This window comes from Gracilinanus agilis, chromosome 6, assembly GCF_016433145.1.
Source record: "Gracilinanus agilis isolate LMUSP501 chromosome 6, AgileGrace, whole genome shotgun sequence".
NCBI classification, from domain to species: domain Eukaryota; kingdom Metazoa; phylum Chordata; class Mammalia; order Didelphimorphia; family Didelphidae; genus Gracilinanus; species Gracilinanus agilis.
In genome coordinates this window covers 243,217,167-243,241,125 of record NC_058135.1, presented here as the reverse complement: position 1 = coordinate 243,241,125, position 23,959 = coordinate 243,217,167, and the positions used below count along the sequence as shown (strand labels likewise).

Here is a 23,959-nt window from a genome sequence, read left to right as displayed (position 1 = left end):
CTCATAGCAGTGTCCAGTAAGTTCATTTTCACTTCAACCATTTTCTCTCTATTTTGTGAGCTGATACTTCCTCATCTTGTCTCTTCCTTCATTGCAGTAAATAATCTTTTATTCTAATATAATGTTGATCTTGGCTACTACATATTTTCCTAGGCAAGGCATTAATTTCTTTTAAGCTGTTACCTATTGCCCTTTTGTGGTAAAAAGTCTTTTGAGTCACTTAAACTTATCAAAGGAATTTCATAAACTTTTTATCTCCTTTTGTCTTCTCATTTTTCATAATCAGAAGCTTGTTTAAAAGGTCAGAATAATGCTGTTGTAATCGTATGCATTATTATTACTTTTTCATTTTCGTTCTTTATTGTAATTTTTGTCTCAATTTGTACTTTTGCTTCTTGACCTGACAGCTCACAAATAGGTGATTCTCTTATATGGATAACTACTAGCCTTTTTTTCAATTGTTAAGATATTATTCAGTGTTCCTTATAACCAACATTCACCTTGAAGGAAGTATTCATGTTAAATAGGCAAGAAGCTTTTAAGTATAAGTAAACAAGCTTTTTTACTTTTTTATTTTTACCATGTCATTTTCATCTTTTCTCTTCTGTACCCCCTTTCACTCTGATGTCATCAAGTATCACTACATATTGCACTTGATTAGGAGGATTTCTTCAAATTCTTTATAGAATGTTTCTACTTTATCTTCTGCAATACATATGAACTCATAAGCTCAGTATTTTCATGGTGGTCTATGTGCTTATACCTCCTTGTTAACATGATCAAGGAACTCATAAAATGATTCTTATTGCCTCAACAGGCATGATAAAACCAATCCTGACCATCCTATTATTTATTTCTTTGATGAGAAATTGTGAACTGTCTTTGCATCTACTATAATTACTTTCTATTTATCAATTACATTTATAACAAGAATATTAAAGCAGATATGGTTTGTTTCTTGAACATTCTACCAATATATTATCCATTAAACAAAAATCATATAATATTAATAACTGTGTTATACTTAGTACCCATTTTTCTCCATTTTATGGGATCAGAATGAGGGCTACTTGGAATTTTTATAGTTCATGGCTCACCGTGGCCATAAAGTTCATCACCTAATGATTGACTCTTGTTAAAATCATTATCTGGGATAAGATGAATGCCACCTTGACTGACAGGGATGGCAGTTGAGAATTTGAAATGTTCCCAGATGCCATGAGCCAGGGGCAAAAGTCAGTTGGCTCCACCTTATAAATACCACCTAGGAACAATAGTTGGGGGTCTCAGACTTGAGGGGTCTTAGAATTCAGAGCTGAAATTTGAGGAAGTTTCGCTTGGAGCAAGAACTGGGACAGAGGGAGGTGAAGGGTGGAAGACGGTAGGCCTGAACCTGTAACCTATACCTGACTGAGAGAGAGCCAGTGATCAATCAATACCATTGATAGTAGAGCTGAGAGAGCATATAAATCATACATCAACATCAACATCAATAGCCTTCCCTAATCTCTGGCTTGGCTGTGGCCAGGTCAGGTCAGAGTTAGTGAGAGGGTGAAGACTTCCAGCCTCTACCAGCCCAGCAATCTCCAGCCCTGATCAATGATTAGCTTAGTAGACAAACAATAAATAGCAATAGGGTTCCCAGATCCTCAAACCTATTACCTTGTTTTCCTTTCCCCATTAATAGTTAATACAGTGATTTACCAACAAGTACCTTTCCCGAGCTGTTATTCTACCACAGCCCTTGGGAAGGAGGGAATCAAAATGCAGTCAGATAACAATGTTTCCAATAGCCAATCAATAGCCTATTAACAACTGATCCAATCTCAGGTTGGGCCTAGTGAGGTTAACCATCTATCTAATCTCTCAAGGGTCCCAACCTGGGCAACTATTAGAAGGAAGCCATTGATAGGCTTAACCAACCAAGCCTGTCAGGGAGAAGAAGAATAGATAACACCCATAGCTATTGTGAGAGGAGTGTGTTTCTTCCCTTACCAACTATAGCTGGCTTAGGCCTTGGGCACCTGATCCCTCCTTCATTCATACTATCTCTAAGATCTATATACTATCCATCCTCCCAGATCTAGAGAGGAAGATCTAAAAGAGATATACAAAGATATGTCATCTTCCTCTTTCACTCCTTTTTAACACTCTCTAGTAATGAGCCTTACAACATTGGCTAAATTTGTCCTCAGACAGCACACCTGATCTGTGACTGAGACCATTTTCAATGTCTTTCCAATTTAGCTTAACCTTCCAGAGTTTTGTATTATTCTCATGACTTTAAGAAGTCTGGGTCACCTCAACATCAAGATGAGGCATGAGATTACTTTTGTGGTAGAGATTTAAGTCCTATTTCAAAAGTTGATTAATAATAAAAATTGTTCCAATTTATAACAATTAAAATATAAGGTACATTTCAAAACCATACCTGACCCTTTGAGATGAGATATGCTATGACAGGCATATGCTGAAATAACACTGCCAGATGGATACCACTAAATCCTTCTCCATCAATGAGTGTGGGATCTGCACCACACTGTAATAACAATATTACCATAGGTAAATGTCCTTGTCTGTAAAGGAAGACAAAACAATACTGTTGAATTTTATACTATGAAGGAAAAAAAGCACATGTTAACTTTAATCACCTTATATGAGCCATGAGAGATTTAAGTTAGAAACAAATACATTGTAGCAGATTAGATACACATGAAAAGTTGTTTTCATTCCTGTAGACACCTTAAATATAGGAATGAATCTCATATATGTGGGATGCTTTGTAGGCAGGTGATGAACCGGATGATCTAACAGTGCTGCAGAAAGAAATGGAGGTGGAGTTTGCCAATGCTAGCCACTCCTTGGGAATATATGCACACTGTCAATATGTGTGCTTGGCCAAGACATTGATGGTAACTCTCAGGCTGTCCTTGTGGATGAAGGACCTGTGGGCATGGAACTAATAGTTTTGGGAAGTGATCAGTTTTCAAAGAACACAAGATTTGGAACCAGATCACCTGGGTTCAAATCCCAGTACTGCTATTTGCTACCTGTGTGACCATAAAGAAGTCACTTAACCTTTGTGATCCTCAGTTTCATCATGTGTAAAATGAAGTTTGGATTAGATGATATCTTGGTTCCCTTCCAAATCTACAATCCTATAAACCATGAGGGAAGTTTCTAGTAGTGTAACCCCAGGGATTTGTTTTTGGTTCTCCGCTGTTCAATATTTTAATTAATAACTAATATGAATATGGTATGCAGATCAAATCTGTGAATTATATGGAACAGGAAAGAAGTATAATATATTGGATGATAAAAATGGGATCCAAAAACAATTTAATTAAAGCCAATAAAATGAAATTATGATAACTAACATTTACATAATGCTTTAAGGTTGACAATGTGTTTTTCATACAATATCCTATCTGTTCCTCAAAGCAACCCTGTGAAGTTGCTATTTTCACCTCCATTTTATAGAAGAAGACACTGAGGATAAGAGAGCTTATATGGCTTGTACAGGTTCACACAGCTAATAAGTACCTGAGGCTGAATCTGAACTTAGGTTTTCCTGACTCCAAGTCCAATGTTTTATCCAACACATCAAGTTACATTTGGTTTAAAAAAAAACAATATAAGTTCAGGATAAAGAAAGCAAAGCTAAAGAGTATTTCATATAAAGAAGAGCTGGGAATTTAAATAGTAAGATCAATGCAGTCAAGACTGTATCACAGGATCCAAAAAGACTACTCTATTATACTACATTATGAGCCTGGGAATCATGGCTAATTATAGTCCTATACCTTCCATAGTATTGTGTTTAGTTCCAGGCACCACATTTTAAGAAGGGCATAAATAAGTTAGGCATAGCCAGGAGAGCAATCAGGACCGCAAAGGAACTGGAAATTGTGCCCTATTAGATGTGTTGAAAGAAGTAAGCATATTTAAACCGAAGAAGCAACTTCAGAGCTGTCTTTAAAGTATTTAAATGGCTGTCATGTGAAAGTTTAATTAAAACTGCCTTTTCTGGCACCAGAGGGCAGAAGTAAGACTAACACGCAGAAACTTTGGAGAGAATTTAGTTTGACATTCAGAAAAATTTGGAACTGTCCAAAAGCAGAAGGCAGTGAGTTTCCCATCTGTGGCTACCTTGAAGTGGAGGATGGGAAGATGGAAGAAATTCACATTTGGATATCAGTTATACTAGATGACCTGAGTTCCCTTCCAACTCTGAAGATCTGTGATTCTAAGATTTTAAGAGTTAACATGCTGACATCTGATGCTACAGGAAAGCAATTTATACCAACGACTATAACTGAAATTATTTCTTATACTTCATTTAGTCTTTTTCCAAAATGATGTTACATTAGCATTGATGAGATAGATGTTTAAATTTAACAGACAGCAACATTGGAAGGTATATCATTTTTCATGGATATGTGTGCATATTTTATCAGCTTAGGTTATCTTTCTAAGAATTTGCCTGGGAACACATGAAAAAGTTACTAACAATTCTATTTTCTGTCTCAATTTCCCAGGCAACTTCTTTCTATTTCAAACTTGGAGAGTCATTAAAGTGGACTTATTTTTAAGACATGAAAAGAAGCTAAACAAGGAGATAGTTGTAACTGCTAGTGTTCTTCATTGGCTCAGAAGCCAGTAATTTCCTTGGCCTAAGTCAGTATATGGTAAAATATATTCTTCAAGAGTTGCCATAGACAAAAAATTCATTACCCTGTAACCATTCTACTAGTGAACTCTCTGAACTTAATCCTAATTCTTGAGTGACAGACATAAAATCTCTTCCCCTCATATTCATACTCAAAGCCTTTTAAACATGGAAAGACCTGTCAGAACTTGGGCTCTGGTAACATGGCTTTCATGAACCTGGGATCATTTGCATGCCACAATGAGGCAAGCACCCAAGAAGGAGTTCTGTAGCAGATCTGTTAACAAAACAAAAATTGAAAAATAACACTGGTGAACTGTAGCCCTCACGGTTGATGAACTGGATGGCCTAACAGCACTGCAAAAAGGTATGGAGCTGGAGTTTACCAAGATTAGCCACCCTTATGAATATATTTATATCAATCTAACCTAATGTTTTCACATTGTGTGATGTTGAGAGAAAAGACCCAACACATTCTGCTTGGCTTCAAATGAATTTGCCTTTAAAGATTCTCTTTCACAGGCAATAAAGTGGTAAAAGGAAACTTTGAAAAGAAGCCACTAAACAGTAGCTTTTAAATTATAAACCTGCACTGGGTGGGTAACAGAGAGCTCTGGTATCTTATGGGGGTCTATCTGTTCCTTGATCAATGTCAACACAGCTATGCCATAAGACTATCAGGATAAACTTCAAGTCTGATTTGCTGATCACAATGTGTCTTTGAATCCACTGATAAAGGTTTTCAAGTGGACACACATTCTGTGAGGATGGTAGTTATAGAAATAGCAGTTCTCTATGTGATTAACTATAAGGGCAGAAACTAGATGAGGATTTCCTTGTTATGGGGTACTCACTGATGAGAAAACTCCCTTTACAAGGTTAGGTAAGGCCCTTATCTCCAACTTAAGAGCCTTAGAAAATGATTTAGGGAGAGGAAGAAAGGGCTAATAGGTCATACTTAAACCTTACTCTCAGTGCAATTAATTCCAGGAGGGAAGAGCAGCATTTGCATCCATTGGGGTATAGAATTCTATCTTACCCTACAGGGAAGTTGAAAGGGAAAAACCAAGGAGGGGAGTGTGAATAAGACCAGGAGCTGGTACTTTGCAAAAACAAATAAAATAGATAAAGTACTGGTTAATCTAATTAAAAAAAGGAAAGAAGAAAACCAAATTAATGGTATCAAAGATGAAAAGGGTGACCTCACCTCTAATGAAGAGGAAATTAAGATAATTATTAAGAATTATTTTGCCCAATTATATGGCAACAAAAACGGCAATATAGGTGATATGGATGAATATTTACAAAAATATAAACTGCCTAGATTAACAGAAGAGGAAATAGAATACTTAAATAATCCCTTATCAGAAATTGAAATCAAACAAGTCATCAAAGAACTCCCTAAGGAAAAATTTCCAGGGCCAGATGGATTCACAAGTGAATTCCATTAAACATTTAAAGAACAACTAATCCCAATACTATATATAAACTACTTGACAAAATAAGCTAAGAAGGCACTCTATCAAATTCCTTTCATGACACAAATATGGTACTGATTCCAAAGCCAGGCAGACCAAAAACGGAGAAAGAAAACATAGATGCAAAAATCTTAAATAGAATACTAGCAAAAAGACTCCCGCAAGTGATCATGAGGGTTATTCATTGTGATCAGGTGGGATTTACACCAGGAATGCAAGGATGGCTTCATATTAGGAAAACCATTCACATAATTGGCCATATCAACAACCAACAGAAATCATATGATTATCTCAATTAGACACAGAAAAAGCCTTTAACAAAATACAACACTCATTCCTATTGAAAACACTAGAAAGTATAGGAATAGAAGGGTCTTTCCTAAAATTAATAAACAGTATATATTTAAAACCAACAGCAAGCATCATTTGCAATGGGGATAAATTAGAAGCCTTCCCAATAAGTTCAGGAATGAAGCAAGGATGCCCATTATCACCTTTATTATTTAACACTGTACTAGAAACTAGAAAACAGTATGGGAGAGATTAGGTGTAGATCAACATCTCACCCCCTACATGAAGATAAATTCAGAATAGGTAAATAACTTGAATATAAAGAAGGAAACTATAAGTAAATTAGGTGAACATAGAATAGTATATCTGTCAGATCTATGAAAAAGGAAAGATTTTAAGACCAAGTAAGAGAAAGAGAGCATTACAAAATGTAAAATAATTTTGATTACATTAAAATAAAAAGGGTTTGTACAAACAAACCAATGCAACCAAAATTAAAAGGGAAGCAATGGGAAAAATCTTTATAACAAAGGTCTAATTACTCAAATTTATAAGGAGCTAAATCAATTGTATAAAAAATCAAGCCATTCTGCAATTGATAAAGGAGGAAGGGACATGAATAGGCAATTGTCAGATAAAGAAATCAAAACTGTCAATAAGCACATGAAAAAGTGTCCTAAGTCTCTTATAACTGGAGAAATGCAAATCAAAACAATGCTGAGGTACCACCTCACACCTAGCAGATTGGCTAACATGACAACAAAGGAAAGTAATAAATGTGGGAGATGTGGCAAAATTGGGACATTAATGCATTGCTGGTGCAATTGTGAATTGATCCAACCATTCTGGAAGGCAATTTGGAACTATGCCCAAAGGACTTTAAAAGACTGCTTGCCCTTTGATCCAGCCATACCATTGCTGGTTTTATGCCCCAAGGAGATAATAAGGAAAATAGACTTGTAGAAAAATATTTATAGCCGCAGTCTTTGTGGTGGCAAAAAATTAGAAAATGAGAGAATGTCCTTCAAATGGGGAATATCTGAACAAATTGTGGTATCTGTTGGTGATGGAATACTATTGTGCTCAAAGGAATAATAAACTGGAGGAATTCCATGTGAACCCAAACGACCTCCAGGAAGGGATACAGAAAGAAAGGAGCAGAACAAGGAGAACATTATATACGCTGTGGCACAATCAAATGTAATGGACTTCTCTACCAGCAGCAATGCAATGATCCAGGACAATTCTGAGGGACTTATGAGAAAGAACACTATCTACATCCAGAAAAAGAACTGTGAGAGTAGAAATCCAGAAGAAAAACAACTGCTTGATCACATGGGGATATGATTGGGGATGTGGACTCTAAATAATCACCCTAATGCAAATATTAATAATATGGAAATAGGTCTTGATCAATGAAACATGTAAAACCCAGTGGCATTACTCCTTGGCTATGGGAGGGGGGTGGGAGAAGGAGAGGACAAGAACATGAATCATGTAACCATGCAAAAATATTCTAAATTAATTAATTAAATAAATAAACTTAATTTTTTTAAAAAAAAGGAAAATTATTTAGGGCACTAAGAATAAAAAAATTTGCCCAGGGTGGCACAATGTTTATTGGAGGAAAGAATTGAGCCCAGCTCTTCCTGGCTCTGGGGCTGGCCCTCTATGCACCATGTTTTGCTGCCTCTCATGATTCATCATTCAAAACATTTGTGGAAACAAAGGTGAATGATATGCTTTTTGAATCTTACAATCCTAACTGAACACTACATTGTAACAAAAGAACAGAGGAACCAATAAAGAGTTTAGGATAACCTGAAAAAAAATCATTAAAACTGCTCATGATATTTAGACAATAAGACTTACGTATCCTGAACAACTGTTATTGAGATACTGTGGTTAAGTGGAACATGGGTTCGAATGTTGGTGATAATCCTAACTTAGTGGGTGGCTCACTTCCTGAGCCTCAGTGTAGTCAATTATAAGATAGAGATAATATTTGCACTTCTTAACTCACAAATTTGTTATGAGCAAAGAGCCTGTAAATGTTAAAAAAACAACATAAATGGAAGCTCACCATTAGAAAGCTCTCACCTGATGGCCCAGTGAAGAGGGGTGGAATTTAAGTCTCCACCCAACTGATCTACAACAGCACCCTTTGAAATATAAAACCTGTGTGGGAAAATAGAAATCCATTAGATTTTATGCAGAAAAATATAATGCTAATTAGAGTTGCAATAAGTGTTGATAAAGATACTATTTACTAAAAAAAAAAAAACACATTTTCAGCTCTATTGAACTATTCTGGTCAAATATTCTTGGCTGGTAACTGAAGACCCTGGTTATAATTAATCTTCAGTTATAACTTCGGTTTACACATTTGATTCCTGTTCTCTGCACATTCTCACTAACCACATCAACTTTCATATGCTTCATCCCTAAGACATTTCATTATATGTATTAGCATTACACATGATGCAATCTTAACATAAGAGAACAAAAAATAGATCATATAGGGGCAGCTGGGTAGCTCAGTGGAGTGAGAGTCAGGCCTAGAGACAGGAGGTCCTAGGTTCAAACCCGGCCTCAGCCACTTCCCAGCTGTGTGACCCTGGGCAAGTCACTTGACCCCCATTGCCCACCCTTACTGCTCTTCCACCTATGAGACAATACACCGAAGTACAAGGGTTTAAAAAAATTTTTTTTTAAATTTAAAAAAAATAGATCATACAGTTTTAATAATGAATTTGATTTCTCAGGGGTGCTATTTTCAAAGCTGAAAAATCAGAAAAGTTTAAATAGTATTCTCATCTTTTCTGAGGCAAAGTTGAGAAAACTTCTTAAAATAAGATAAAACATATGTTTTTGAAATAGATTTGATGCTTTTGCATAACAGTTTATTAAAGAAGACTTTTTTTAATGTGGCACAGGGAAACAAGAGATATTACTCTGTTCTTACATCTCACATTTATGGTAATATACAATGAGGATTTATTAAGCACCCATAATACACCAGGCACTGTGAAAAGTAATAGGGATAGAAACATAAAAATGAAAAAAATCTATGTTCTCAGGAGTTTACATTCTATTGTGGAGGCAGCATAGATGCAGAAAAGTAATTACAAACTATCTATGAAAAAAATACAAAGTAATGATGGGGCAGTGAGGGTACTAGCAAATACAGAGATCACGATAGGGTTCTTTTAATAAAAGAGTTAGTAGTTAAGCAGAGCTTTGTATATATGTATGAGAACTCAGGAAGAAGAAAGTGGTTGGCAGCATCACATGTTGCAGAGGTCAAGAAGGATGAAGAATGAGAAAAGACTACTAAATTGTTCATTAAGAGATGGTCAAAAAAAGCACACAGAGTCATTTCCAGATACTTATTTAAGAGTGTGCTGTGTATATGACGGAAAAACACAATTTTTTTATAATTACCTAACTTTTATAAAAAGATTATGACCCGCAATGAGAACTTATTCTATATAAACTTATGCTAGTAAATGACAGAATAGTAGAATATGTACATTAAAGAAATAAAAGGGACCGTGGTTAAACAACAGTGTAATATAAACAGCATTTAAAATTTTTATTAAAAGTTCAGTTAAAAATTCTCTCAAACATCTTCTGATAATACCTCCCAAATGTAAAATGTTTTAAGATCACAATTAAACTAGATTCAAGTTTGCAGTTTCTATAAAAGGCATTTGTTTTTCCTTCTTGAAAGATTTTACACTTTTGGTACTCACATTTTGTCTTTATGTTCACACTGATTTGATTAACAGCTTGTCGAAATTCACATTCTCAGCAAATGATGATAAATCAATGAATTTCTGAGGCCCAGAGTCATGGGTCATCATTTATACTTATGTTCCAAAAAAGAAAATTCACACAAAGAAAACAAGAAATGGAAAAGGAAAATAATCTTTAACAAAGAAACAGAGGCATTTATGAAACATGGTTGCCCAGGCTTACTTTACAAGATCCAGTCTGTTATTTATAGCCGCCCAGTGTAAAAGAGATACGTTTTCTTTGTCCGGTTGTCTGACGTCATATCCAGCTTCTATCAACTCCTTGCATCGCTCAAAAATCCCATATCTAAAACAAGGAAATATTCACATCTATATCACTGGAATTCACTTAAAAGCATTTCAAACACTAAAATGTGACCTCTCAAGAGGTTTATATTCTTAGTAATCTATCTTGAAACTGAATAATGTTGCAATTAGTAATCAAGGTGAAATGACAAGTTTGAAGACCTTAGAAATTTTCAAGTAGAGAGCAGAACAGCAATTGTTGGTTTTGTTATAAGAGATTCTTTTTGCATATGGATTAATCTAGAAGACCACTGAGATTCCTTCTAATTCTCAAGTTCTATGATTCTGTGATATTTTTGCTTAAGTCTTTGCTCTTTTGAACCATTCTGGAGACTTTTGTTACTGTCATGTTAATGGCTTTTCTAAATTTATTGTAATACCATTATCTTTTCCAGTAGATTTTTACTCAATTTTCTTTGTAACCAAGAACACTACAGGAGTTCTCTTCTTTAGATGTTTCTCTTTCTCAATCAACCTTTACCTGTCTTTATAAATCACTTACTGATTCTTCTATGGAATCCTTACTTTAAGTATATTTCTTATTGCCAATTCTTTCCTTCTGATAGCCCAAGGCTGTTGAGTCCTGACAGCAACCAGTTGGACAATGTTGCAGGAATACTCTAATAGACCACTAAAATTGAGCCAATTCTCTAATTTTCCCAGATCTATTTGGTTCTATGTCTAGGTTCTATATTCATTTCACTCATTTTCATTTTTTGGTCAGTACCAGAAGAGTTTTTATGATAATCACCTTCATCAATTTACTTATTTGTTTTGTTTTTTCCTTACAAGTTTCCTTGAGGATTTTAATTCATTTCTGTAAAGAAATGCACTAGTACTTTGAATGATAGCACAATTGACAATGAACTTTTGAAGTACTGACATTTCCAATATGTTGATTGTCCCATAAATTAACACTAAATGCGTCTTCAATTTTTTTTTCTTAGATCAATCAGCAAGTATTTATTAAATGCTTACTATGTACAAAGGGGCAGCTAAATGGCTCAGAGGATAAAGTGCTAGGGCTAGAGTCAAGAAGAGCTGAATTCAAATCTGAGCTCAGACATTTACTAGTTGTGTGAAGTTGGGCAAGTCATTTAACCTCTGTGTGCCTAACTAAACTGAAGAAGGAAATGGCAAACCACTCCAATACCTTTGCCAAGAAAACTTCACAGCCAGTATTGGCATGCTATTGTCAACAGAGTCATAAAGAGTCAGAGAAGACTGAACAACAACAAACATGCAAAAGTTTTTGTTAGTACAGTTAAGGTCATCTTCATTAAGGTTCAGATCACTTTAATAAAGGTTGGATAGATATCCAAATAAATGAATTCCCAAATATTAAAGGTTCTTTTTTGTTTTAAATGCAGGCTTCTTTTCTATTTTCCTGAATGCTATTGTTATCCTTCTCTAAAGTAGCAAAACATTATGAACAGTATATACAGTAGCACATCACTAAAACTTAGTTCAAGGATAGTGATTGTAGAGGACTTACTGGGTAGCCTTCACAATGTCACAGTTACTAGAGTCCTCTATAAGAGGCAAAGCTTCTTTTTCCTTTGTTGGTTCTCTGTTTTCCTGTGCAGAGATGTTTCGATGACCAAGCCCTGGAGACCAATGGGAGCCATGACTGTGATTCCTGCACTGAAGATTTACAATGCAAAGGGTTATAAAATCATTGATCACATGTGTAATCCATTGAGCAAACAAACATTCTTACTGATAGCCATATTAACGATGCATTTTGAAGTCAAACATGTTTAGGGGAATGTATCCCTCATATTTCTTAACAGCCAATAATCTCCGATACTTGGCATACAGTAAGTGCTTAATAAGTGCTTTTTTGTTCATTACTGTAAAATCGCACAAGTTGTATATAAACATTACAAAAGGATGCTATTGGACTGAATTAAGAAATCTTTAGGGGATAGTCTTTTTTAGATTTGTTAAACTAAAAGCAAGTTTCTGACCTGAATGCTTTTGGAAGAAATATTGCAGAGGGTTCTAATTATACAGAATGGCTAATTTGATCATTTTTTTTTTTAAAAAGCAATTCGAGGCAATTTTTCCTAATCCAGTTTACACATTATCCATGCATTTTGACATGCTTTTCTGCTATGTTGCTTTTAGGTTCACTGAGAGGATAGAATGGGGGAAAGATAATGAATAATCAAATGTTAATTTTTGCTACTAGTGAACAGTTCAATTAGAATGGCTAGTGGGAACAATGACTAATATGTAATTATATTTTGTATGATAATCAAAACTAAACTAAAAAAAGGAATAGCTAGCAGGAGAGAAAGTTGGGGCTAGTGACTTAAGTGTGGCTTTTTAAGTCACATTGCCTGAATGTGCAATTGTCCCAAATAAGAGTTGATCAAAATTCCCTGGAGAAAGTGAAAATTATGCAGCAAATGAGCCCCCTTTATAGGTTAGGTAAAGAAGCCTAGCAATTGGTGTGCCTTACTGCTTCTTTCTGCCAAGTATGGTATCCAAATCTGAACATATAAATAAAATCTACATACTATCTTACTGGGCAGGTTGCTGGAGGGTTGGGGGTGAAAAGAAAGGGTTTCATTGGATCTAAAAATGTTACTCTCTTCATGGTATTGATTCTCTGGGCCTTTAATTTATATCAAAGAAATTCTCAATAGCATTACCAATAAAATATCCAGAGATTTCCATTGGGTATGGATTTAAAGTCTGATAGTTCCTATACTTAGGTTCTCAAGTTTTACCACATACAAGTGGCATTACTTTTCTTTTAAACCCATACCCTCTTAGAATTGATATTAAGTATCAGTTCTAAGACAAGAGCATTAAGGGGTAGGCAACTGGGGTTAAGTGACTTACTCAGGATTTCATAGGTAGGAAGTATCCTGAGGTCAAATGTGAACTCAGACCCTCTGGTCTCCAGGTCTGGTACTCTATCCACTAAGCCACCTAGCTGCCCCAACTGGCATTACTTTTTAATGATAAGGTAATATCTTAAAGTCAAACTGAATATCTTTAAGAAAGCTTTAAGAAAGAAATGAAACCAAAATCAGAAGGGAAGCAACAAACTGGGAAAAAATCTTTATAACAAAAAATTCTGACAGAGGTCTAATTACTTAAATATACAAGCAGCTAAATCAACTGTATAAAAAATCAAGCCATTCCCCAACTGATAAATGAGCAAGGGACATGAATAGGCAATTTTCAGATAAAGAAATCAAAAGTATCAATAAGCACATGAGAAAATGTTCTAAATCTCTAATGATTAGAGAAATTCAAATCAAAACAACTCTGAGGTATTCACCTCCCACCTAGCAGATTGGCTAAAATGATAGCAGGGGAGAGTAATGAATGTTGGAGGGGATGTGGCAAAACTGGGACATTAATGCATTGCTGGTGGAGTTGTAAACTGATCCAACCATTCTGGATGGCAATTTGGAATTATGCCCAAAGAGCACTAAAAGAATGCCTGCCCTTTGATCCAGCCATACCATTGCTGGGTTTGTACCCCAAAGAGATCATAGATAAAAAAACTTGTACAAAAATATTTATAGTCGCACTTTTTGTGGTAGCAAAAAACTGGAAAATGAGGGTATGCCCTTCAATTGGGGAATGGCTGAACAAATTGTGGTATATGCTGGTGATGGAATACTATTGTGCTCAAAGGAATAATCAACTGGAGGAATTCCATGTGAACTGGAAACACCTCCAGGAATTGATGCAGAGTGAAAGGAGCAGAACCAGGAGAACATTGTACACAAAGACTGATACACTGTGGTAAAATCGAATGTAATGGACTTCTGTAGCAGTAATGCAATGATCCAGGAAAATTCTGAGGGACTTATGGAAAAGGATGCTACCCACATTCAGAGGAAGAACTACAGGAGAGGAAACACAGAAGAAAAACAACTGCTTGAACACATGGATTGATGTAGACATGACTGGGGATGTAGACCCGAAACAACCACACCAATGCAACTATCAATAATATGGAAATATGGTTGGATTGATGACACAAGTTAAAACCAGTGGAAATATGCGTCGGCTATGGGGAGGGGGGACTTGGGAGGGTGAAGGGGAAAGTAAGATCATAAATCATGTAACCATAGCAAATTTTCCTAAAAAATAAAAATAAATAAATAAATAAACAAATAAACAAACAAACAATCAAATAAATAAATAAATGATTAGATAGATAGATAGATAGATAGATCGATAGATAGATAGATAAATGGATAAATGAAAAAGAATGAGAAAAAAAGAAAGCTGGGAACCATTCTAACGTAGACCTTGAGAATCACAAAGCTGTTACCTGAAATCATCATTTCTCCTCCTATGCATTTATACAAACTGTTCCCTATCTCTAGAATATTCTCCCCCCTTAATGTCTGTCTTTAGGATTTTTTCTAGGCTCACGGCAAGTGCCAGTTCTTCCACTTGGCCTTCCCTCCTCATCCCTCTAAGATCACTTTATGAGTTCTCTTCTGGAATCTATTATTCCTTCCCTTGCACCATGCTTATCAGTGTATATACCATCACTTCTTCCTGTCCCACCTCTAGCCCCCAGAATATAAATTCATGTTTGGTCATTAGGTTCTATATCTCCAAAGAAGGTGAAAGGAATAAGAGTGCTGGGCATAGAATTTGGAAGACCTGAGGTCAAATCTGTGCTTAGACCTTCCCTAGGCAAGCACTTAACATTTATTTGCCTCAAGCTTGTTATGAGATAATATTTGTAAAGTCCTTATCACAGTCCCTGGAACAAAGCATTTAAAAAAGGCTTGTTTCTTTCCTTCCTTCCCAGAGTTCCTTGTAAAGAAGAAATGTTTAAGAAATATTTGTTCAATCAAATCATAATAAATTAAGACAACAAGGAAGACAGTAATTAAAATTAAATTGCAAGAATTTGATGTGAGAATCAAATAAGATATGTAAAGCACTACATAAAGATTAGTTGCTGTTATTATTATTATAATCATAGATAAATGGAAGCAAGTAGAAAGAACTATCTCTAGAAGGGATTGGGTCATTCATTAAACATGGGAGAAAAAGGAAAATATGAATAAGAATGATAAGGGGAAAAAAGGGAACAGGCATGTATTAAGAGCCTACTATATGGCAGGTACTACACTAAATGCTTTACAAATATTATCTCATTCAATCTTCACAACCACTATGGGAGATAAGAGTTATTATGATCTCCATTTTACAGTCTAAAGAACTGAGGCTGAAAGAGGTTAAGTGATATGCTGAGGGTCAGAATTATGATTAGTTTAAGTGTTTGGGGACGATCTGAACTCAGGTCTTCTTGACTGCAAGCCCAGTCCCTTGTGCCACTTAACTACCTTAAATAGACAAAGAAATATATGTCAGACATTGAAAAAATGTTCAAAACACAGAAATTCCAAACATTTTGTGGATTCATGTGTTCTTCTTCACCATAGTTTTGTATGTTACAAATTAATATTTTATCTTGAATTGAGAAGTAGAATTTGATGATGATCATACATTGTTTTATTGTCAAATTAACTACAAGTCAAACTATTCATTAAATCACTCCTTCAGCAAGAACTTACTGAGTACCAATTCTGTATAAAGAATCATGCTAGGGGCTGAAGGAGATGTAAAAGAATTGTAAGGCCTGTTCCTCCTCTCTAGGATCTAGCAATGTGCCTCGGTAGATGGGTTATTTGCACATGAAACAGTTAAATATTAATGAAAGGCAGTATACTATGATTAACTGTTCAAATGAATGGTAAAGGCAAGGAATTATAGGAAGTTGCAAAGAGGGAGCTGAGTACAATCACATTCTTTGGTACTCCTAAAATTTTCACATCTCTGAATTTTACCATCACCTCTCTGTCTCTCTCAAGTCTATGGATTTCTTCCAAGTTTCACAGTTGTTTTTTCTCACAGACATCCCCAAATCTGATCCTATTATTCCAGTTGCCTTTTAAAACCAGCAGAGCAGAGTCAAAACTTAGCATCTGTCCCTGAAAACTTTGTTGTGATTTTATTATTTCTGTCAGTGATTCATTTAATCCTGCCACAATTTACTGACTGCTACCATGGGCACTGGGAATAGAGACAAAAAGAGTTTCTTCCTTCCAAGCATTTTTATTCTATGACATGAAACAGTATGTATACATATAAGTAAATATAAACTATATACAAAGTAATTGGGAGGGAATAACAATTAATAATCAGGTGGGAAGGATGTGGAAAGATTTTGTATAGAGGGTGGCACTTGAGTTCACCTTTGAAAGCAGGCAGGAGTGCTACAAGGCCAAGGTGAGGAAGTAAAACTACTGATATTGTGCAGAGACCAATGAAGAAATATTGTGTACAAAGGAGAACATGCAGGTGTGTCTGGCTGAACTCCAGGGTGCATGAAGGGGAGAAAAGTACAATAATCCCAGAAACAGAAGCTGGAGTCAGAATGTGAAAGGTTTTAAATGCCAAACATAGGAGTTTCTATTTTTCCCACTAGAGACAAGAGAAAGCCACTGGCATTTCTTGAGCAGGAAAACAACATGTTCAGACCTGTTTTTTAGGGATATCATTCTAGCAGCTGCTCCCATGGATTGAAGAGAGGGATTTGAAGAAGAGAGATCAATTAGGTGGTGCGGTATAGCAGAGAGAGCACTGCATTCAGATTTATAAAGCCTTGGCCTTAAATCCCATGTCAGATACTTACTATTCATTTCTGATAAACAAGCCCCTCATAAGTAAAATGGGGACAATATTAGCACCAACCTGATAAAGTTGTATAAAGCCGTTTGCAAATCTTACAACACTATAAAAATGGGAATTATTGCTGTTTGTTGTTGTCCAAGAAAGAAGTGAGGTGTGACTTGGGTGGTAGTGGTGTGAAAGGAGAGTATGGGATAGATGCAAGATACATTATAGAGATAGAATCACAAGGACACAGCAACTAATTTGATGCGGGAGATGGAAGAGAAGGATGAAGACTAAGAAAAGGACATAGAATTTGGTGATGAAGAGTTCAAGAGTAACTTTAGTGAGAGCAGTCTGAGGTCAGTGATGAGGCTGGAAACCAAATGTCAAGGGGTTGAGGAGTAAAAGGAGAAGAAATAGAGGCAGAAAGTATAGATTTATTTCCCTAGGACTTGGGCTATGAAAGGAGAGGGGGAGATGTAGAAAAACAACTTGAAAGGATAGTAGGATCAAGTGAATTTTTTTTAAGGATGGGAAAGACCTAGTGGATATGTTTGTAGACAACAATGAAGTATATACTACTGAGTCAGTAGATAAGAGGAGACTGAAGATTGGTGGGAAGGATGTTAGAGCAAGCTGCTAGATGAGATAGGAAGGGATGGCATCAAGTAAGTACAGAGGCTTGTCTTCATCAGAGACTGTAGTAAAGGAGGAGATAAGGGATATGATGTCAAAGAGTTCTGAGATGTAGGAGCAAAAAAGTGAGACTGGCAAATGGTTTCTCTTTTCCTAGTAAAGTATGAGGCAAGGTCTTCTCTAAGAAGAAAAGGTGAAGAGAGTAAAGAAGAGGAAGTTTAGAATAGCCTATGTGGTTAGTGCTATAATGAATCAACCAAGGAAAAGGATTGCCTTATGTTGATGAGATCCTAACTAAAATTAGAGAAATTAAATTTGCAACAAATCCAGTAACCAGTACTTATTTGAGTTAAAATAGAGGAAGCAGATGGTGAGAGCAATAAAGGATAGAAGAAGGTCAAAGCATGAGCAGCAACAGGAAAATGGAGCAAGGAATGTAAAAGTAATGTTAATGGGGGCAGCTGGGTAGCTCAGTGGAGTGAGAGTCAGGCCTAGAGACAGGAGGTCCTAGGTTCAAACCCGGCCTCAGCCACTTCCCAGCTGTGTGACCCTGGGCAAGTCACTTGACCCCCATTGCCTACCCTTACCACTCTTCCACCTATGAGACAATACACCGAAAGTACAAGGGTTTTAAAAAAAAAAAAAAAGTAATGTTAATGTGTGACTTAACCATTTTAACTAAATGGAATTAAGAGCCTGGGAGCACACTGAGGGATGGAGGGAGTGCAGCTCATGGTAAGGACAAAAAGTGGGGTGTGATGGAAGAATAAGAGGTTGTAGCAGAATTTCAGAATTCTTAATCATGAAAGTATAACGTGTAAGGGATGGTGAGATCAAGTGTGTGGCTATCCCTGGGTATGGCCGAGATGAAGGAAGATATAGGAAACTGAAGTTGAGGAAAGTGGTGATTGGGACTCCAAAGTTTTTGAGGGAACATCAATACATACATCAAAGTCCATAAGGAGAAATGAACAAGGTTGGGTGGAGAGAAATACTGAGAGTCAGATACTAACGTCTTTGAGAAAGGAAGAACCACCTGTGAACTGGTAGATAAAAGTGCCAAGGGGGTACAAATAAAATGATATGTCTTGGATAGAAGGATTGGGTGAATGGTATGGCCATTCATCACTCATATTTGAAACTTCAATGTTACCTCTGAATCCTCTTATTCTCTCACCTTACATACCCAATCAGTTACCAAATTCTGTATCTTTTTTTTTAATTCTTGCTGCTGCCATTCTAGTAGAAGCCTAACTGTGTCTGTGCTATTATAACTCTATCTTTCCACCTCTAGTCTATCTCTATTGCAATTTATCCTTCATACTGTCGGATGATCTTTTCCATGTATAGATCTGATGTTGTTTACTTCACTGCTCAAAATCCTTCAATTATGATGATGATGATATATTGAGTTAAGTTAAAATTTCTTAGCTAAGTAAGTTCTTCCATAGTTTAGTACCTACCTTCATTTTCATCTTTATCTCACATGCCCCCTTCCAAATACATTATATTAGATGACTAGCCATCCTTTGTAAGAATCCTGAGGTATCCTTTGATTAAGCATTTATACCTAAGTTGGCACTCCCCTACTCTCTCCCAACATGTACCTATTGAAATCGATTGGGGAAAGTTGTAGCATATGATTTCCAAGGAATTCATTATGAAAAATTCTATCCACCTAAACTCTGGATGCAGATTAAAGCATACTTTTTAAAAATCTGCTTTATTTTGTTTTCTTATGAAATATGGTAAATATATAAATGCATAATTACATGTGCGATCAAATGTAAAATCACATGTAAAATCAAGTTGCTTGCCTTTCAAGGCAGGAAGGGAAAGAACTTGGAACTCAACATTTTAAAAAATGATTATTAAAAATTTTATCATGTAATTGGGAAATATTTAACAAAATAAAAATAATTTTAAAAACTAAAAATAAAACCTCTTAACTAGATTACCTGCCTCAAGTTTTTCTTCTCTTCAGTGCCACTAATCAATCACCTACCAAATGCCAGGTTCTACTGATTCAAAGATAAAAATCAAACAGTCCTTGACTGTAAGGATCACACATTTTTGCTGGGGAAGTGACAGACAACATATACATAGATAAATGTGCATAAAAGAAAAATAAATATAAAATAAATGAGGTAATTTGAGGAGGGATGACACCAGAAGCTATGGAATAAAAAAAAATCTTCATATTGGTAATGATGCTGGAGTTGATTCTCAAAGGAAAGAAATTTTCAGAGGTGAGCAGGAAACTCATTCCTAGCATGGAAGATTATCAGTAAAAAGTGACAGTGATAGTACATACAAGGAACAGAAAGAAGACTATTCTCTACAGTGCAGAAAGGGGACTAATAAAACTGGCAAGGCAAGTTGGATACAAGCTAGAAAAGGCTTTAAAGTGCCAATCAGAAGAGTTTGCATTTTATATTTTGTTCTAGAGATAGTATTGCCTGGAATTTACTGAGCAGGGGAAAGACATAGTCATATCTATGTTTTAGAGCAACCATGTGGAGGATGAATTAGAGAAGGGAATAAATTTTGGCAGGGAAAGGAACTAGGCTACTATAATAGCCCAGAAGCAAAGTGATAAAGATCTGAATGAGGGGGAGATGACTGCTTCTTATTAGAGAGGAAAGGTCAGATCAAGAGATGTGGAGATAGAAAACATAAGATTTGTCAACTAAATGGATATTTGATGTGAGAGAGTGAAGCATCTAAGATAATGCCAAAGTTGAGAATTTGGCTTAACTGGAATGGGGGGGGGGTGCCCCTGACACAAATCCAGAAGTTTGGGAAGAGGATAGGTTTTGAGGGAAAGAATATAAGCTCTATTTTGGAATGTTTTACTGAAATGCCCATGAGACATCTAGCTGAAAATATGCACTAGGTCATTGGTGATGCAGTACTAGAGCTCAGAAGATAAACTCCCCTCCACATAGGTACCAAAGTCACACTCTAGAAGTTTAGCTCTGACCATGTCAAACCCCAATTTAAAAATAGCACAATGGATTTTCTCTTGCCTCTAGGATAAATTGCTACCTTAAAGGCCTTCACAATCTAAATCTAGCCCACTTTTCCAGGATAATGGCCCAAATCCTTCCTATCATGCCCACTAGAATCCAGCCCACCTGTCTTACTTGCTGTTAGATATACATGACATTCCACTCCTCTCTCATCTTTGTGACTTTGACAGGCTATGTTTTCTATGTTTGCAATATACATACATATCATTCCTTCTCATTCCTTCCTCTTAGAATCCTTAACATCATACAAAGCTCAGGTTAGGTGGCCTTTCCTTCAAGAAGCCTTTATTGTTTTTCCCAAGTGTTTCTCCTAAAAATTACTTGATATGTATTTTTTAATTGTCTGTGTACATGTTTCCCTCAATAGAATATGGGTACTTAAGAATAGAAACCATTTCATTTTTGTCATAGTAATCCCAGTGAATGACACAGTATTGAGTGAATGACACTGTCAAAGGAGAGAAAAGGAACACAAATATTACAGAAGTACCACAAGAACAAAAATAACTTAGAATTAAGTGGGCCTGTCTTTGGAGTTGTCAAGGATATCCAACTTCTCTATCACAAAGTACAACCTGGTCAAAATCCTAATAGAATTCTTCTAAGGGATAGATAAATATGATGATGTTATGTTGGGCATTAATTCAACACAGAACCAGTGTCTCCACCTGCTTTGATGGAGGGAATCAGGCTCCCAAAGGCCCTAACAAGTGGCCATTAAAAGATTCCATGCCCTGTTAATCAAAACAACTATTGTTACATGTCTTTTTCCACTGTCTCCCTTCCCAGTTGCCCAGTAATTACAAAAAGAAAATAATGCTTCCCCACCTTTTCTAAATAAATGACTTGGGAACATTTCCTTGGCATCCCAAACAGATAAAGGAAAAGAGTTACTACTACTATCATCAAACTTCCATTTGAAGGTAGACCACCTGCTTTGTAGAATCTTTTCTCTGCCTATAAACCTTCATAGGTTGGTTCATTTCCTCTGATCAGATTAGTAGATATATTCACACTTTTACATTTCCCCACATTTTTTTCTCTTCCCCTGAACCCACCTTCAAAATAACTACCTGAGAAGGGGAAAAAGAAAACATGAGACCCAGGATAAATAAACAAGAAAAGGTAAAATGACTAAACCAGCACTAGGGAAACCATTGAAGGAAAAAAAAAAAGCCTCTCCCAGGGGAGTGAAATCAATTAAGCTGTTTCAAAAAATTCAAGGTCAAAGTGAACTCTAAATAGGCTGGTCCACCAAGAGTGTGTAACCTAACACTCCCTATAAGGAAGGCTTCTCTTCCCTAATCTCTCCCCCTATTCAACCCAATCCCCAAGGAAGAGCCACTATTGCTTCCATTTCTACCTGGTTTAGAGGGGGAAAAAACATTTAGTGCCATCTTATTGCATGGAGGCATAAATATGTTGGGGCATCCTAGCCCTCAATTCCAGATTTTCTCAATGTTTACCCATCACTCTTAGTTTTTCCCCAATCCCTCCCCCCTTTAATTTCCTTCTCCAGTCCCATCACTTACCTACCTAAGCCCTCTGACTTTCCCTTCTCTCCAGGTTCTTCTAAATTCCTTTAATCCTAGTAATGTTTTTAGTCATTCTTTAATATCACTTAATATTCAATTAGTCATTTAATATCTTTCTTTTTTAGTGAAACCAGAATAACAGAAACTCAGAGCTGGAAGTCTCAGAAATCAGCTAATTAGCCCTCCACTTGAATAGAAATCTCCTTTCTAACAAACTCCAAAAGGGGATATACAACCTCTGCTTGACATCTTCACCAATGTCACTTGCTGTTTCCCAAAACCACCCATTACATTTCGGGACAGTATTAAAGTGATAAAAACTCTTCATGTTTAGTAAACTCTCTACAACTTCTATTCCCATTAAGACCAAGGTAGATGTCATTCCAAAGCCTCAAGGTTTTGGGTTTTTTTTTAATTAATTAATTAATTTTGATTATTTTTTCATGGTTACATGATTCATTTCTTTCCCAGAGAATTTAGGTTCAAAGTCCAGCTCTGCTGTCTACCTCTGTGACTCTAGGCAAGTCATTTCAATGTCTCCTCCATGGTTATGGATGCCATGCCCTTATTGATATAGCCCATCCCTCCAGCCTATACATATTTTTTATGTTTTTCTTTCTCATATTCCCTTTCTCTCTCTACCTCTCTCTTCCCTCTCTCCTTTCCTCACATTCTCCATTTCCCCACCCTCTCCTCCCACTTTCATTGTGTGACCTAGGTAAATTATTTCCTTTTTCTTCTTCTTCAACTACAAAATGATAAGGCTGGATTAGAGGACTGGCCAAGATCCACTTCAGCTCTGCCTAACGATCCTATAATCACCTCCCTAGGTTTAAACTAAGCCTTTATTACTGCAGCTCTGGAATCCTCATCCTTATTGCCTTGAAACTCGTTTAAGGTCTTCATCCCCACCCCCACTCCTTTCTTCTTGCTTTCCTTCCTCAAGTCCACATTCCCTCCCACCCCATTCCCTCCTCCACTCACTGGTCCAAGAGTCCTGGTCCACAGCATCCCCTACTCAGACTTCCACTCTAACTTCTCCATTCCTTTTCCCCTCCAACAAGCTCCCTTCCCCACCATGTGACATTGCTACTATGTGACCCAGAACAAGTCACCCCACACCTCTTTCATTTTTCTCCTCTGCCAAAAAAAAAAAAAAAAAAAAAAAAAAAAAAAAAAAAAAAAAAAACAAGGGGTGGGGACAACTAACGCTAAGAGAACCCAAGATCTAGATCTGAAGAGGGTTTTAGAATTCCAAACACCTCTTTTTATAAGTGGTGAAACTGAGACCCAAAGAAATGGCTTTCCTAAGAATTCACAAAGAGGATCATAAGATCAGAAATCTAGGGCTGGAAAGGGAGGCAGCCAATTCACCTTGGTTCATTTTACAAGTGGGGAAACTGAGGTTCATAAAGGTCAAATAGATTTCCCCAATTCCCACGAAAATGACCGCGGCATCGGAGATCTTGAGCTGGAAGGCACCTCGAGGATCATCTAATCAGGTCACCTCATTTTACAGATAGGGAAACTGAGGCCCAGGAAG

At 36.4% G+C, this 23,959-nt stretch overlaps 1 protein-coding gene across 1 annotated transcript in view; it reads right to left on the bottom strand.

Moving 5' to 3' along the window:
• The window catches only part of ZDHHC13 (zinc finger DHHC-type palmitoyltransferase 13), a 108,004-nt gene that overhangs the window by 35,867 nt on the left and 48,178 nt on the right, over positions 1-23,959 (bottom strand). The window contains exons 3-6 of the mRNA XM_044681834.1: positions 12,037-12,256; positions 10,420-10,542; positions 8,539-8,616; positions 2,432-2,576 (exon numbers count right to left, since the gene is read on the bottom strand). Of these exons, the coding sequence (XP_044537769.1) occupies positions 2,432-2,576; positions 8,539-8,616; positions 10,420-10,542; positions 12,037-12,256 (566 nt within the window). The remainder of the gene's footprint in view (positions 1-2,431; positions 2,577-8,538; positions 8,617-10,419; positions 10,543-12,036; positions 12,257-23,959) is intronic.